The sequence below is a fragment of the Aythya ferina genome (genome assembly GCF_964211825.1).
Source record: "Aythya ferina genome assembly, chromosome: 3".
Classification (NCBI taxonomy): domain Eukaryota; kingdom Metazoa; phylum Chordata; class Aves; order Anseriformes; family Anatidae; genus Aythya; species Aythya ferina.
In genome coordinates, this window is record NC_140298.1 from 39,232,062 (window position 1) to 39,246,201 (window position 14,140).

Here is a 14,140-nt window from a genome sequence, read left to right on the forward strand (position 1 = left end):
TGACATAGGCATTAATACTAGTTTATGCTATAATTCTGGTATTTAATGCCAGTCTGTTTGGAGGGGTTTTGGAAAATGTGGGGAGTAAAATGTACTGATTTGCATGTTAGGAGATGGAAGCCATCTTGAAGATTATGCTGTGACATGGGTTCACGGTGATGCTGCAGTTTCTCTGGCTACATCAGATCCGCTCAGAAAACAAACTTTGGTGAAAACATGTATGACAGAGCTAATATGTCTGCAAATCTCTTTCAAACACCAAATTTCTTTGAAGCTGGTCCAGAATTACTCAGAAAATGCTTCTGCCTTCTATGCTGGACAATCACAACCATGTCAAGTTTCCATGTAAATGTCAAACATGTTGAGATGGCTTTGCAGGCATTCGGATTTGAGTATGAAAGAGCAGGAAATTTCACTGTAAATAGAAGGATTAGGGAAACATCTTCAAGGGCAAAAAAAATTAAAAATAAATAAATAAATAAATAAACAGGATTCCATATTTGCATCACAGCTTCATGTCAAGTTCAGCAATTTAATGGTTAAATTAGGGTAGGCTTTTTGGTATTTTGGTAGTACTCCCTGTTTACTGAATTGTAAGTAGCAAAATATGTGGCAATGAGTTATTCCCTTGTAGATACTGAAGAAAACTAGCTAAGTTTGCTTTAATCTTTGTAATCTTTGTATTTACTTTTAATGCAATTTGATACAACAAACAACCTTCTAACATCCTGCAGCACGAGTTGCAGCATTTTCTCTGGATGAATTTCTCTTTAGGACTTTCCCTTATTTCATGTTTATATTTGAATTTTGTGGGATATAGCATATTAATTTCCTTGCGGCAGAAGCAACACAAACATCTCCAAACTGGGCAAATACCTCGGGTTCAGTATCAAAAAAGTCTTCATTCCTGCTGGTGATGGAGATGGTTGAACTCAAGGAATGTGAGGATTTCGGTCTGCGTCCGTAGGAGGGAGAGGACTGCTGATTGTTTCTTACATTTTGTGTCAACATCGACAGCTTTGATGGAGCCGGAAAGCCTGTGGCACCGCAGACAGAAGTGAGCTTTTTGTTAACTCCAGGAGGTGGTGGTGCCCTAAAGCAGGTTCTTGGGCTGCGCTGTGCAACTGGGGGGCAGTCACAGCAGTGCAAGGTGTTGCAGTTCCTGCCTCCATGTATGAGGTGGATTATTACTGTGCACCTCTTTTTTTTTATTTATTTATTTTTAGGCATAGGAAAAACATAACTTTTTGTTGTTGTTGTTTTAACTCTATAAATTCTTTAGATTGGTACAGACAGGAGAAATCTATTTACGTAGCAAGGGCATCTTCTTAACAGTATCCTTTACTGACGGAAGCTCTGCAAAGGGTGGGACTTCCAGAATGACCAGAGTGGCCCTGTCCTTGTTTCTCCTGACTTCACTTGCAGCTGGGTAGGCTGACAGAGAGCACTTTGCGGAGCCAGTCTCTGATTCTAGAGTTACTCAATCAAGGGGGATATGATTGTATGTTTGTATTGATCCTTTTTGACTTTCCAAACTACCTACTTTTTTTTTTTTTTTTTTTTCATATATATATAAGTATGTGTACATAAAGCACTTTTTATAGTGACAGTGCAAAACATACACAAGTTGCTGGACTGTTATTAGCAACTTGGTTTAAGAAAACGCCAATGGTTATAATTGGATGAAAGGCAATCTACGAAGTCTTGTAGTAGTCTTAAGTTGTCTGAAGCTCTTGCCACATGATGGACAATTTATAGTTTTCAGAAAAGTCTGTGTCCTATTTATTTGTATTTAAATATGAATAGACATGATATCTAGGAGAGCTTTTTAATAATTTAAATTAGTATAAAAGGAGAATCTATGTTTTCATTTTATTCCTGAATTTATCCTGGGGAGGCCTTTTGCATACCTGAAGTTTTTCAACTTCAGAATGATTTTGTTGCCTGCAACAGATTGTAATATCTTGGATTTGTCACTTGACTTAGTTTTATTCTTGTTTCAGGAATGCAGCTGCTTGAGTTCTGGGAAGAGATGAACAGAGTTATCTCAGATTCTGAACTGATGACAGGAGTTCCCTACTCATCTGCAGTACCTGGACTGACACAGTATCTCCAGAGCATCACCAAACTTGTGATATCCGTGCTATCAGTGACAACAGGTGCTGACATCCAGAGCAGCAGTTCACCTGTTGCAAAGAAAATAGCCAAGCCACCATTGTCAATACATCATCTCCTTCATAGTGAGTTTCATGAAGTACGTCTGCTTGCATTAGAAGCAGTGTTACTGTGGCTGAAACTAGAGAATGCCAAACAGATTGCAGAAGAAGGTGTGTTGTGTTTGCTTGTTGACTTGGAAGGCATTCTTCTCAAAATGGCTCTGAAGGAAAAGAATCTCGACTGTTTTTACAAGGTAGGAGTGTGCTACTTTATTGATGTTTGGTATGTTTTAACTAAATGATATTCTTAATTTTTGTAAGTATATTTCAAACATACATGATGTTTTAAAATACTGTTTGAGTAGTTTTTTTGTACCATTGAATAGATCTTTGTTATAATTCTATAACATGTTCTTTAGTAAAGGCAAGAACTTTCCTCTTCGCTTTTCTAACACTATCAGGAGAGAACCTTCTTAGAGTGGGGCTTAAGTCAGATTTTTATTAGTCTCGCATGTACACATTCACATTGAGATTGTTTGTAAATTCTTTTTTTGTGAATTGTGTGTGCAGGTGCTGGAAATTCTGTACATGATGGATCTCAGAAAAGTGCTTCTGAAGACTGACAGCTCTATAAAAATGAATCCAAATGAGCTCTTAACCTGGAGTTTAAACATTGTAGATATCTACAACAGGTATGGTCTGCCACGAATATTAGATAGTTGTTTTTGAGAAACCTTGAATATTCAAGTGTCAATTTATTGGGTTTTGGGGCTATATGTTGATTAAAAAAATCATGTAAGCATGGCCTATTTTGAAAAAAGATACCTTCTGATGAGATTTTTTGGAGAAGTTAGACATGGATCTGAATTGTTAAAAATGGCCCTCAAGTTATACTGGCAAGCACCCTATAAATGTCCAGCAATACGGTTCACAAATAATAAGTTACTACATCTATCAGATGATAGCCAGTGACTATAGCTCTTCCAAATGGCAATCAGGAAACACCATTTATGCATAGAGGTGAGGATCCAAACACACACTAAATCACTCTGCATCTGCTATCCATTCTATTCTGGTTTTCTATGGACGATCTGTAGAAAGTGACAGACCCGATTTCACTTATTGGATTAGCAAAAGCAGTTAACCTTAAAAATAAAAACCTAGGCCTAACTGGTCTTTACAAGATTATTTGAATTTAGGCTTTGTTTCTTGTGCATTGTGGCCTGTTCAGCCATGCTTAAATTTATGTGTGTTGTATATTCCATCCTGTAGACTGGATGCATATCCCCAGTACTGATGTTACTCATTTTTTCACATTATTTGGATGCAAGTATAAAGTTTTGAATGCACAAGAGAAGAAAACTGAGACTTAGCTGTACCTTCAGATCTGGTGCACACACTGTCCTGAAGTCTAACTGGACAGGGCTGGCTGCTTCTGCTCGGGTTTCCTAACCTGCAGTATATATTGGGAGAAATTGATAGTCTAAGCTTAGATTCAAGTGTATAGCACATCTTTGAATGTGCCTCCAGAGAAACCAAACTGTCTGTCTACTGTGTGCTCCCCTCCATCAGTATATAGTTATTGAAAGTATATAGTTATTGAAATCCTTAATGAGACTTAATCAGCAGTAAGTGCCAGTTTGTAGTTCACACTGAATTAGACGGCTGTGTCAGTCTGTTCATAAAAGAATGGACAAACAGGGTGAAAAGCGTCCAGACTCTGAGGGCAAGACTGTCCTGTTGCTAGTAGTGGTGGCTGTCTCTTCTGGAAATCATACAAACATCATGCCACCATGTTACCAATCTATAATATTTAGGATTTAGAGTGTAGGACAGCATGAGATAGCTGTGCACATTTGTGGTTGATTTGCACAAAATTTGTCAAGTTTAAATAATGATGTGGTGTGTTTATTTCTGGAATGAAATAAGATACACTTGGTAAAATAACACTGGCTGGTGCTATTGAAAAGGGATGTCATTGAAATAGTAGACCGTATTGCTCAGGTGTTGCCATTCCCTGCCGAGAGACCCAACCCTTCAGGAGCCATGGTGCCAAGCACCCTCTCTTGAGACCCTCTGAGCAGTACCGAGGCTCAGGAGCCAGCAGTTGGTGCATTGTGCACTACTGACTTTCCTAGCAGTTGCAGAAGAGAGATTTCTGGAAAGTAATGCCAGCTTGAAGAAATGCTCTTGTTTATCATTGCAAATAATGTCTGGTTTGTTTGACTCAGGTTCCAATTTCAAATGTATTTTTCTACAGGAAGGTAAAGAGGTGAAGAAAGAGCGTATTTTATTTGCATATTAACTGAAAAATTAAATAACATCATGATCTGTAACGTAAAGCTCTGAGTGCTCAGCTTGAAAAACACCCATTGGTGATAGTCAGGAATGATTAAGAGCTGGCTGTTTTTCTTCTAGAGATGAAATGATGACAGAAGTTACTGCTTTGTTTTGATATGTTCTTTACCTTTTTTTTTCTCAGTGCTGAAATTCAAAGCGTAGCTCTCAAATTTGCCTCGAAGTTGGTTATGCATCTTCTACAGAATCATCAGCAGGTAAGAGAAAACGAGCAGCTTAATTCTGGAGTTTTCGATGGTAGAAGTAATGTGGCTCCTTTTGGATAGAAGCCCCAAGCTTGTGTTTTCCTGTGTCATGCCCCAAGCATTTGTTTTTCTGCCATTACGTCTTCCCTTCTGAACTAAGCACTGCATTTGGAAGCAAAACCTCCACCAGCAGCACCTCAGTATATCCCTTTGAAAGTTATTCCAAGCTAAAATACGTAAATAATTTTTTTGATGGATTAATTTCAACTTCTGAGACCATCCGAAGTAGTCACTATGACGTGGAAAGAAAAAGGCCAACTAATTAACACCCTGGAATGAACCATCCGTATCCTGAAGTTGTGGTTCCCGGTTGCAGGGGGGCAGCAGGACGGCCTTTCTGAGGGGAGGCCACAATGTGCGGCGGCGTCAAGGCTGATCCAGCCTTGCCAAGTCTCAGCCTGGAGTCACTGCTTTCCGAGCACTGCAGCCTGCTGTTTGCGTGGAGTTTCTCACTGAATTTCCTCTTAAAAATTGTTTTTTGAACACTAGAATAAATATCAGAACCCTTGTAAAATTCAAGACGCTCTGTTCTCTGTTGCTGTTATTATGGACTATTTGATAGAGACTGATAGCAACACAAATTACTGCCTCACGTTTCTTTAGATTGTAAGTTGTCAGTCTGTGATATCACATATATATGCATAGAGCAGTGCTGATGCAGCTTTTAATACCAGGCAATTTTTATTTTTTTACGTTTTCGAAGATACAAAACACACTTTATGGATACTTAATTTTTTCCTTACAGCTGTTGTGTTTTATAAAATACATAGCAGAATTGATTCACATTGTATGTTACATAAACTTCTGTCTCATTAAAAAAAAGCCACAGAATTGCACACGAGAAGTGGGAAAATTAAAATGACTTATGTTGTTAATTCTTTTTGTTTAAGAAAGGCAAAATGCACGGACTTCAAGTCATAAACAATAAAACACCCATGGTAAACTTGGGTTCACAAATAGACTTGGAACATAATGTTGCTGTGCAGTTTTCTGATAATTTATGAAGAGGAATTAGTGAAAAATGCTGGCACGATCTGAGCTGTAGTGACGCTAACACAACTCCTCCTAATAAGCTTGTAAATCATGGGAGACCTAAGACATCTGTATGGAGAGTGCCTTCTGCTTTATAAAAGATCAGGTACACCAGGAGTTTTACATCTAAATTTCTTTGGGCTTGCATTCAGTTTGTGCATCTGTAGGAGGGGTTGCTTGAGATAATGCATGTGTCCGTTCAAAATTTGAGTAATTGCAATCTTTGAGGAGATTTTTATTTTGTTTAGCCCATTACAAACTCTGTAGGAAATGCTCAGGCTCCGTCCCTGCGTGCAGCACTGGTACACAGGCACGAACCACTCCCAGTGAGGCAGAGCATGAGCGAGGTTTCATTTGCCCCTCGATGAGTCCTCCTGCACTTCTGTGCCCTTTAACTCGGCTCACCTTAACATTGGTTCTCTTCTGTACCTTACTTGCTTCATTTTTTCACTTTCTTTAGTAAAAACAAAATTAACAGAAAAGGGAAAAAAAGTATAGTTGCACACAGCCTAAATGTTTCCAAGCTGAGCTTGTGCTCCTTTTCTTTTCATACACGAGGACTCCTACTTCCCTGTTACAGCCCAGCTGTCCGAATGGACATCAGAGTTGACAAGCCTTGGGAGCACAGTTCAATTTGCAAGTAAAATGCATGTTATTTCTTTCTAAAAAAAATCTGAGCCATCGCTACACGTCAAAAAGAGTCAAAGCTTTGGTCCGTTATTCCCAAGTTGTCATTTTCCTAGTGTATGACTGAGGACTAAATATTTTCCACAAGGTGGCAACTGAAGGTTTTTTTTCTTTCCTGTTCTTTTTTTTGTAACTCTCTGGCTTTCAGGATAGCAAGCTTTGCTGCATATCAGCCACCAATCAACCAAGATTCCTTCACTGTTTTGAATGCACATGCTGTCAGAGCCCAGGTTAGCTCAGCAGTATCAGTAAAACCAATTGTCCATCCCCTGTATCTGCAGAGGAGACAGATGCAGCTGCTTTCTCCTGTTCACCAAGCACTGTGTTGTTACCAGAATTCCTACCATGATTGATTGCTACAGTTCACATGCTCTTAGCTGTTTTTCCAGATGCATGTACTAGTCTACATGTAGGATGCTCCCGTGAATTCCTTTTTTTTTTTTTTCTGTTACAGTCCAGTGTATCTGTCTTTAGCTTTCATGTTTAGAATAGAGGATGAAAGGACATGTTTTGACTTGTGTGGTCATTGGCGAGTCTAGTGTAAAGGGGCAGAGTAAGAGAATTGACTATGAATATGGGTACAACTAAAGGAAAACCTTCTATCTTAACTGTTTGTGACATAGCAAACCAACTTTTGAATGGACATAAGATTGACCATGTTGGAAAAAAAAAAAAAAAAAAAAAAGGGTTTTACTAATGCATTGTATCTCTTTGGCAGTTTAATATGATAGTCACCAATACCACTGAGTGGTACAGTATATTTCTCCCACGTGTTTTCTGCTTTCAGATTTCAGAGGAGGTCTTAAAGAAATGGGTTCAACAGATAATTTCTTTTTGTGGAGATGAGCAACAGACAGAAATGCTGTTAGCAGCTGCTGAGGTACTTAAAAGTATAACACCATTCCTTCTGATCAATGAGAAGCTCGTTCTTGGTGAGTAGTTTGAACACACTTAATTTTCTGGATCTTTTTAGATGAAACCCGGTTATCACATGACTGTATTTTGGTACATGTATATGCACACATAGTCAGAACACATAATCAAATGGTATTCTGCATTTTTTTTATAGGACAGTGTACTAAACATTACTTACTTAAGCTATGAAGTTACCTAAATTCTGGTAGAAAGAGCACATGTGTAGAGCTTCTTGCAGTAACTCTTCAGAAGGGGAGTGTGAGGTGCTGTAATGTCTGCAGGCCGCTCTACATCTCTGTACAGATTTACTGGCTTGCAGTTACTCTGACCCAGGTCTTTCTGACATATTCTGTTGGTGATGTGGACATGCTTTTAGTTGCCCAGCAAAACTCTGTTGGCTGAATGTTGAAATTAAAAGCTTCAGTCTAAGAAAAACATTCTACTGTGGAACAACACATTCTACTGTGAGAATGGTTAGTAATTATATCACATCATACTACAGAGGTACGATGATTTTTTTTTTTAAAGTTAATATTAAACAATCTACTTAGAAAACCACCCAACAAACAAACAAAAACCCTTCACAGCCTTATTCAACAACATATTACTGACTGAGAGACAAAGCTATGTGAAATTCTGTGGTTACTAAACAGAAGAGTTTATTGGTTTTGTTTTTTTTATTTATTTAAAGAATTATCCCCTTTCCCCCCAACCCTCCCTTTTTTTCCCTGTCTTTTGAAAGTACAGAGTAAGGGGATTTTGTGACTAAAAGGCTAGGGTTTATCCAGAATGATAAAGAAATTGTTTTGCATCTTGAGCAAGGCAGTAGGCTTTAAATGTTTTTGGTTTCTGTAATAATTTGAAGATAGCTATTTATAGCTTTCTAGTTTGAGTAGCTTGAGTCCACTCATATAGATGGGATACAAATTTTTGTTAGGCAAGAAGAATGATAGTATTTGTTATGCTGCAGATAATGGTGTTTTTCAAAAGTGAGTAGTTTATTTTGAGATGTCTTTTAAGAGATATTTATAATATTAAGGAGAGCAATTTATTATGCTTGAAATCTTAGTAAAGCGAAACAAACAAACCAACCTGTAAATAAAAGCCCACAAAGCATCAGTGGACGGCCATTTAAATTGGCTCTTTGCCCTGAAAATCGGACCTGGGTAAGAAAGATGCAGAACTAATCCTCCAAACAACCTAGAATTGCCAGTCTGGGGTTCTTCACAGCTCTGAAACTGTCAAGTGCTGCAGCGAGAATCAAAGGCATGAGCTCCTCTTGAGCTGCAGTGATATAAACCCAGAATCATTCTGTTAAGGGGGTCATGCACACACAAACAGTTTTGATTTTTATGCCTCGTTCTGCATCAGCTCGTTTGACCACATATTCCTGAAAGCAGAAGCTAAAGAAAAATGCAGTTGTATGAATTGCAGCTGTAGTCTTTCTGATAGGCTTCCTTGAAGTACATTCAAGGCTTCCTGAAGTGCATTCATAAGAGGAGGGCCAGTGCAGGTCAGCATGTACTGGATTCCCCCATTTCTCCATCATGTTGCTCGAGTGTTCAGAAGAGTCTTTCTGGAAAATGCATTTGCAGTCTTCCACCTCTGGCAGGTACGATACCAACTTGTCTAGGTCAGAAAGCTGGTGATTGAATGTAGAATAGGATAATTATTCTGCTCCAGCTGTGCCAGTGTAACATTACTGGGCATATTGTGCTATAAAAAAGCAACTACTTTCTGAAATTATTATACTCCATGCTATTCCCAAATAGGCAATTCATATGAAATACAGGAACGCTTCTTCTGCCTGTGAAGTAAAGCCTCAAGCAGTTCATTTTGGCCAAGCAGTGCAATAGACTTAATTGTCTGGCCAGCCTTGTAACATAAATCTCTGATAGACCTGTTGATAACATGCTTGAAGCAAACCAGCGCAGCAGTGAAGCAGCCACTCTGTTGTTCTCTGCAATCACCAGAAAGTGATAGTATCTCACAACTGACTGCCTCTAAGAGGGATGTTCCAATGGATTCCTTTAACCAGGATGCTCAACAAGAGCTGAAGTCAGTCCACTTTAATCATACCCCAGCAAACCTATGAATGCAGTGACTTCTGCACTTCAGCTGGTCAGCCTTCATGGGGCACCCCTAAATGGCACAAGGGTTCTGTAAGCTGTGTACAGCTTGTGATGTGCATTGCCTCCAGGGTGATAGCTGGAGTCTGTCTGAGTTCTAGGAATTACAGGAAATAATAGGAATTATGCACTCTAGAAACTATAGAAAATTCAGAACACCCAAAACTTACTTAGAGCAATCCCTTAGAATGCAACTGGAATGGAGTGATCTACTGTTTAAGCCAAGCTGAGACAACCACCTAGATAAAGTTCACACACAAGCAGAAAAGATTTTTATTATATTCCCAGTTGTCTTCCTAGTGGATTGGCAGTGCATTTCTCCTGCCCTTAATTCAGTGTTTAGCTGAATTTGTCATGTTTAAGGGTGGAAACATAATTATGTAATTTATTTGAATGTTTGTAAGAAATGGAATTCTATTTTTTCTCCATAAATACATATAGGTCTCTCTGATACCCTTGCGATGTGGAAATGTGTGATTCTTCTGCTGCAGAATGAAGATTTGGTAGTAAGGGATGCTGCTTCTGAGGTTATACAAGTGGCACAGTCTCAGAAAAAGAACAGTAAAGGAACAGGTACGTTAACTTTTCTTCAGTTTTCAGTAATATGAGATACTTGAGAGACAGAAGTATTTCAGTTCTCATCACAAAATTCTTGCTAACTGTAAAATGATCCACGTATCTCACAAACGCCTACCATGGAAGATAACAGTAAGTTGAGATTTTACACCCACCATGCCTTATTATTTTGTTTTTACTGTTCTTGGTATAATTTGCAAATGGTTATATGGGTATGTAAAAAGGACAACAGCAGTGTTCAGCTTTATGGTTCTTGCTGTGATGAGTCAACTATCACATAAGGAGTAATGCTGGAAATTATTTAATGCCAGCATTGCTCAAATACAGCACAATGGAAGACACTGTTTGGGTCTCTGGTCATTATATAGCCTGGTCACAGTGAGGAATCCGGAAAAACAGTATTCAACTCATTGATTCGTTATTAGACCTTGAAATCCATTTAGTTCCAGATCAACAAATACAATTCTCAGAACACCCACAATGTGCTTTCAAGGACGAGGGCCCTTCTGTCTGCATGCCCTAGTTTACTCAACCCTGGTAGTTTTAAAATAGCCACAAACTTGAGTAGGCTTAACTAATTAATGCACTTTGCTTCGAGAGTCTTTGCTGAAGCATTCTTCTGTGTGCTGTGAATAAATACGAAAATTGCTTCCAAGCTGCTCTGTCTCTGGTGGACCCTCCTGGTCCGTGCCATTCACTAATGCCTGTACCAGCTTGGCTGCAGTCAGTACAATGTGGTCGGTCCTCTCCACGTGAACTTCTGCTAGACTGTTGATAAAGCAGCTCTGCGGTTTAAAACAACCACGGCAGTAAAAATGTGTGTTTTCTGCTGCTGTAGACAGAAGTAGCTATGAATGTGCTCATGTGGCAGATATAATTTTGAGCTGGCGCTGTTCAGGCACGGTGCTGTGGGGTAGGAGAAGGAAAAAGGTGGGATGTGTTAAAGATGGCTTTCATCATCCTCTGAGTTCCCACAGCTCTGATTCCAGCACACTCATCACAACTCTGGTGATTTATCTGGTCCCTGCTACAGCTCTGTTGAGTATCAAGAGTCTCTGCGTATGTGTCTCAGGTCCCTGACAGCGGCATTTTGGGGCTATCCTCAAATACCTCAAGATAGTACTTTCTCTGGAAATACTGCAATGCTGTTCTCTGGCTCCTGTGTTTCATCCCCTTTTCCTTGTTGTGTCTGCATACCATGGGATACTCCCCTATAGCTGGATGAGATGTTAAGGGCTCTGTCTTCCTAATTAATACCAAGGTGATACCAATACTGCCAATTTGTTAGAGCATAAGTGGCCATAACTGAGGAAGTAATATAATTGGTTTTTATTCTCAATGTTCCTAATTAGGATAGAGACCCCCTCCCCAAACTTGGGTTAACCCCTTAGTTATACTTAGTTTTGCCTTCCTGTACTTTCACTTAAACTGCTTCTAATGAAATCAACATCTTTTACCTGTTGTGAATAGCAAAGTACGCCACTTTTGAAAAGAAATAATAAAGTTTCTTTCCTCTTTCATTTAGCATTTCTATTATTGTTCCTTCCTGTGACATTTTTTCCTCATTAAACTCCTTTTATTTCTCTGTGCTTTGCTTTCTAGCTTTCAGGTTAGGAGGGCAAGGCTTCTCGCCACTGTGGCTTTCGTTTACAACCAGATAAAAATGAGGATTACCTTCTAACATTGTTAGTTGCTTTCATTTACACTCTTTGTGTCATGTTCATGTGAGATAACGCAGTATGTTTGGGTCTGGGGTTTTCTGCAGACATTTCATGAGTCATTAGTGCTCTCTGTCCTGGACATTTTTAAATGACATTCAAATCTCTCTGTATGTTTTTCTCAGTTTTCATTCTATGGAAATCTGTTCCTTTATCACAGCACTGATTTTAAAATTTCTAAGCCAATACACCAAAATTCACTAGAAGCCATAAAACAGCTCTTTATACCCTTGATTTGATAAAAAAATTGTTGGATATTTTACTCTGACTTTTCATTTCCATTATGCGATGATAAATCCATATTGTGGCCCAGCGGTATTATCATGCGATCAGAATACAAGATGACTCAGGAGACCAAGACAAGAAGTGGATGACCAGAATGCCTTTTCCATACACTCTGTAATTGTTTTATCACCATTAGCACTAGTTAACATGAGAGAGTAAGTGGTCTATTATAATTTCAAGTTTTTAAGTTCATCAAATGTTTTTATGCCCTAGTAGACTTTATATTTCCAGAAACACTGCATTGCACAAAGTGGTTGTTGTGAGTGTCACCTTTTACTGTTGTTAATTTGCTGCATACAAAGTGGGAATGCTGCTCACAAAATCCAAGCGTTGGATTTGCCAGAAACGTTGGCACTAGCTTCGTTATATCTGCTCTTGACAAAACTCTCACCTGTGTGTACAGCGTGTAAAGCAGTAAGCTGTAACTGTAGAAAGACTGAATTGTCAAGTTAGGGAATGAACACCTTAAGTTTCGGATTTATGTCTGAGATCCAAAGAAATCTCTGATTATGGCCTGATAACTCTGATTATGCCTACGTAATTGATAACTGATACAAGCTGGCATCTGCTTTTCCTGTGGCAAAACGCAGCATGAGAGAGCACATACTTGTACACAACAGCTGGAGTGAGTCTGAATTTTTATTCTGCTTCAGGAGGGTAAGATGTTTGAAGCTGGACTTCTGTTAAATTGTAATAAACTTACAGATTATTTGCATAGATTGTAAACACAACTGTTACAGGATATTTTTCCCTTGCATGCATGTTCCTGAATTACAGCACACGTGTAGCAATGTGACTGTGTCACATAATAAGTATTCTCAGGTCATTTATAGGTGGTGAAACTGGAGGCAATTGGTCCTTTCTATTAGAGTGGTTTCACTTCCTGTAACTGCTCCTATCTTGTGTAATTCTTTGAAGTGTTACGTGAGCTCCTGGAAGGGAATATGAACTTAATTTCTTGTTATTCCCTCATGGCTTTTAGTGAGAGGGGAAAAAAAACAATACATGTATCCTTGAGTAACTGGTCCATGCAGCTTTGGATCACTCAAAAGAAGAGAGCAGTAACCTTGCAGAGTCTGAAACCCAGGGTAACAAATGTGATAAAAAAAAAACTCTGTCAAAATTACAGCCCCCATTTTTAGCTGAAAGGAGAAAAGCTCAGAAGACCAAACACTGACACACAGCAGGGCTCCTATGCTCTGCCCTCCTCTCCCTCAAAACCTCCTACAAAACATTGTTTTTTTATCGAAGACAATGACTTCCCCTGATACTGGTAAAGTTCATTTTTATTTATGTTATTCATACAGAAGAACTTGATTCAAATTTGTAATACAAGTAAAAACTTGTAATTATGGGGGGGCAGGGGGTACTGAGGTTGGCTGGCTGCAGTCATTTTCAGAACAGAGCAGGTCAAACAGAATCCTATCTCACTAGAAAGGAGAAAACCTTTTGTTTTGCTTGCTAAAAATAACAGCTTAATAGGTAGTTAAGGTTTTACTGATAACTTGGACAATATAAACCTGATCTGTAACTAGAGGTATTGCATGTACACTTTGTTGTTGTTTCCTCATGCGTTGAGGTGTAAACTTCTGGGGGATTGTTTTATTCCTTTAGTATGAGGGAGGGTGCAGGAAGTATTGTATTCAGTGTAAATGTAGAATAGCTGCTTTGAAATCTAATTAAATTAGTGACCCATGGCTGTGTAAAGTCTAGACCTATTCACAGCAGCGTTGCTTATCCAAGAGGGTTACTCCTTACAAGAAAGCAGATTATTTAAGTCACATGGAAGGGGTTTACTTTCTCTACTGATGAGTGCTTTGCTGAATATCCTGACCAATTCAGTTGCAAGAAGGAAAGTTGTATTCATTGTTGTCATTTTCCTCTGTGGGTTTTTTTATCTAGAGAAGTACTTCCTAAAGTAAAATTGTTGGTATTAGAAACATTTAGATAAACCATTTACCATTATAGCTAAGCCAATACAATTCTAAAAACCAAATATGTTTAGATTAATCTTTATGTTGCTAAATTACCAAATTAAC

The 14,140-nt window shown here is 38.7% G+C and overlaps 1 protein-coding gene across 3 annotated transcripts in view; it reads left to right on the forward strand.

Annotated features, from left to right (window-relative positions):
* Positions 1-14,140, forward strand: part of THADA (THADA armadillo repeat containing) — a 164,167-nt gene that overhangs the window by 125,347 nt on the left and 24,680 nt on the right. For all 3 annotated transcript variants that reach the window (XM_084514649.1, XM_084514651.1, XM_084514650.1), the window contains exons 32-36: positions 2,004-2,410; positions 2,727-2,848; positions 4,639-4,711; positions 7,266-7,410; positions 9,964-10,095. In XM_084514649.1, the coding sequence (XP_084370775.1) occupies positions 2,004-2,410; positions 2,727-2,848; positions 4,639-4,711; positions 7,266-7,410; positions 9,964-10,095 (879 nt within the window). The remainder of the gene's footprint in view (positions 1-2,003; positions 2,411-2,726; positions 2,849-4,638; positions 4,712-7,265; positions 7,411-9,963; positions 10,096-14,140) is intronic.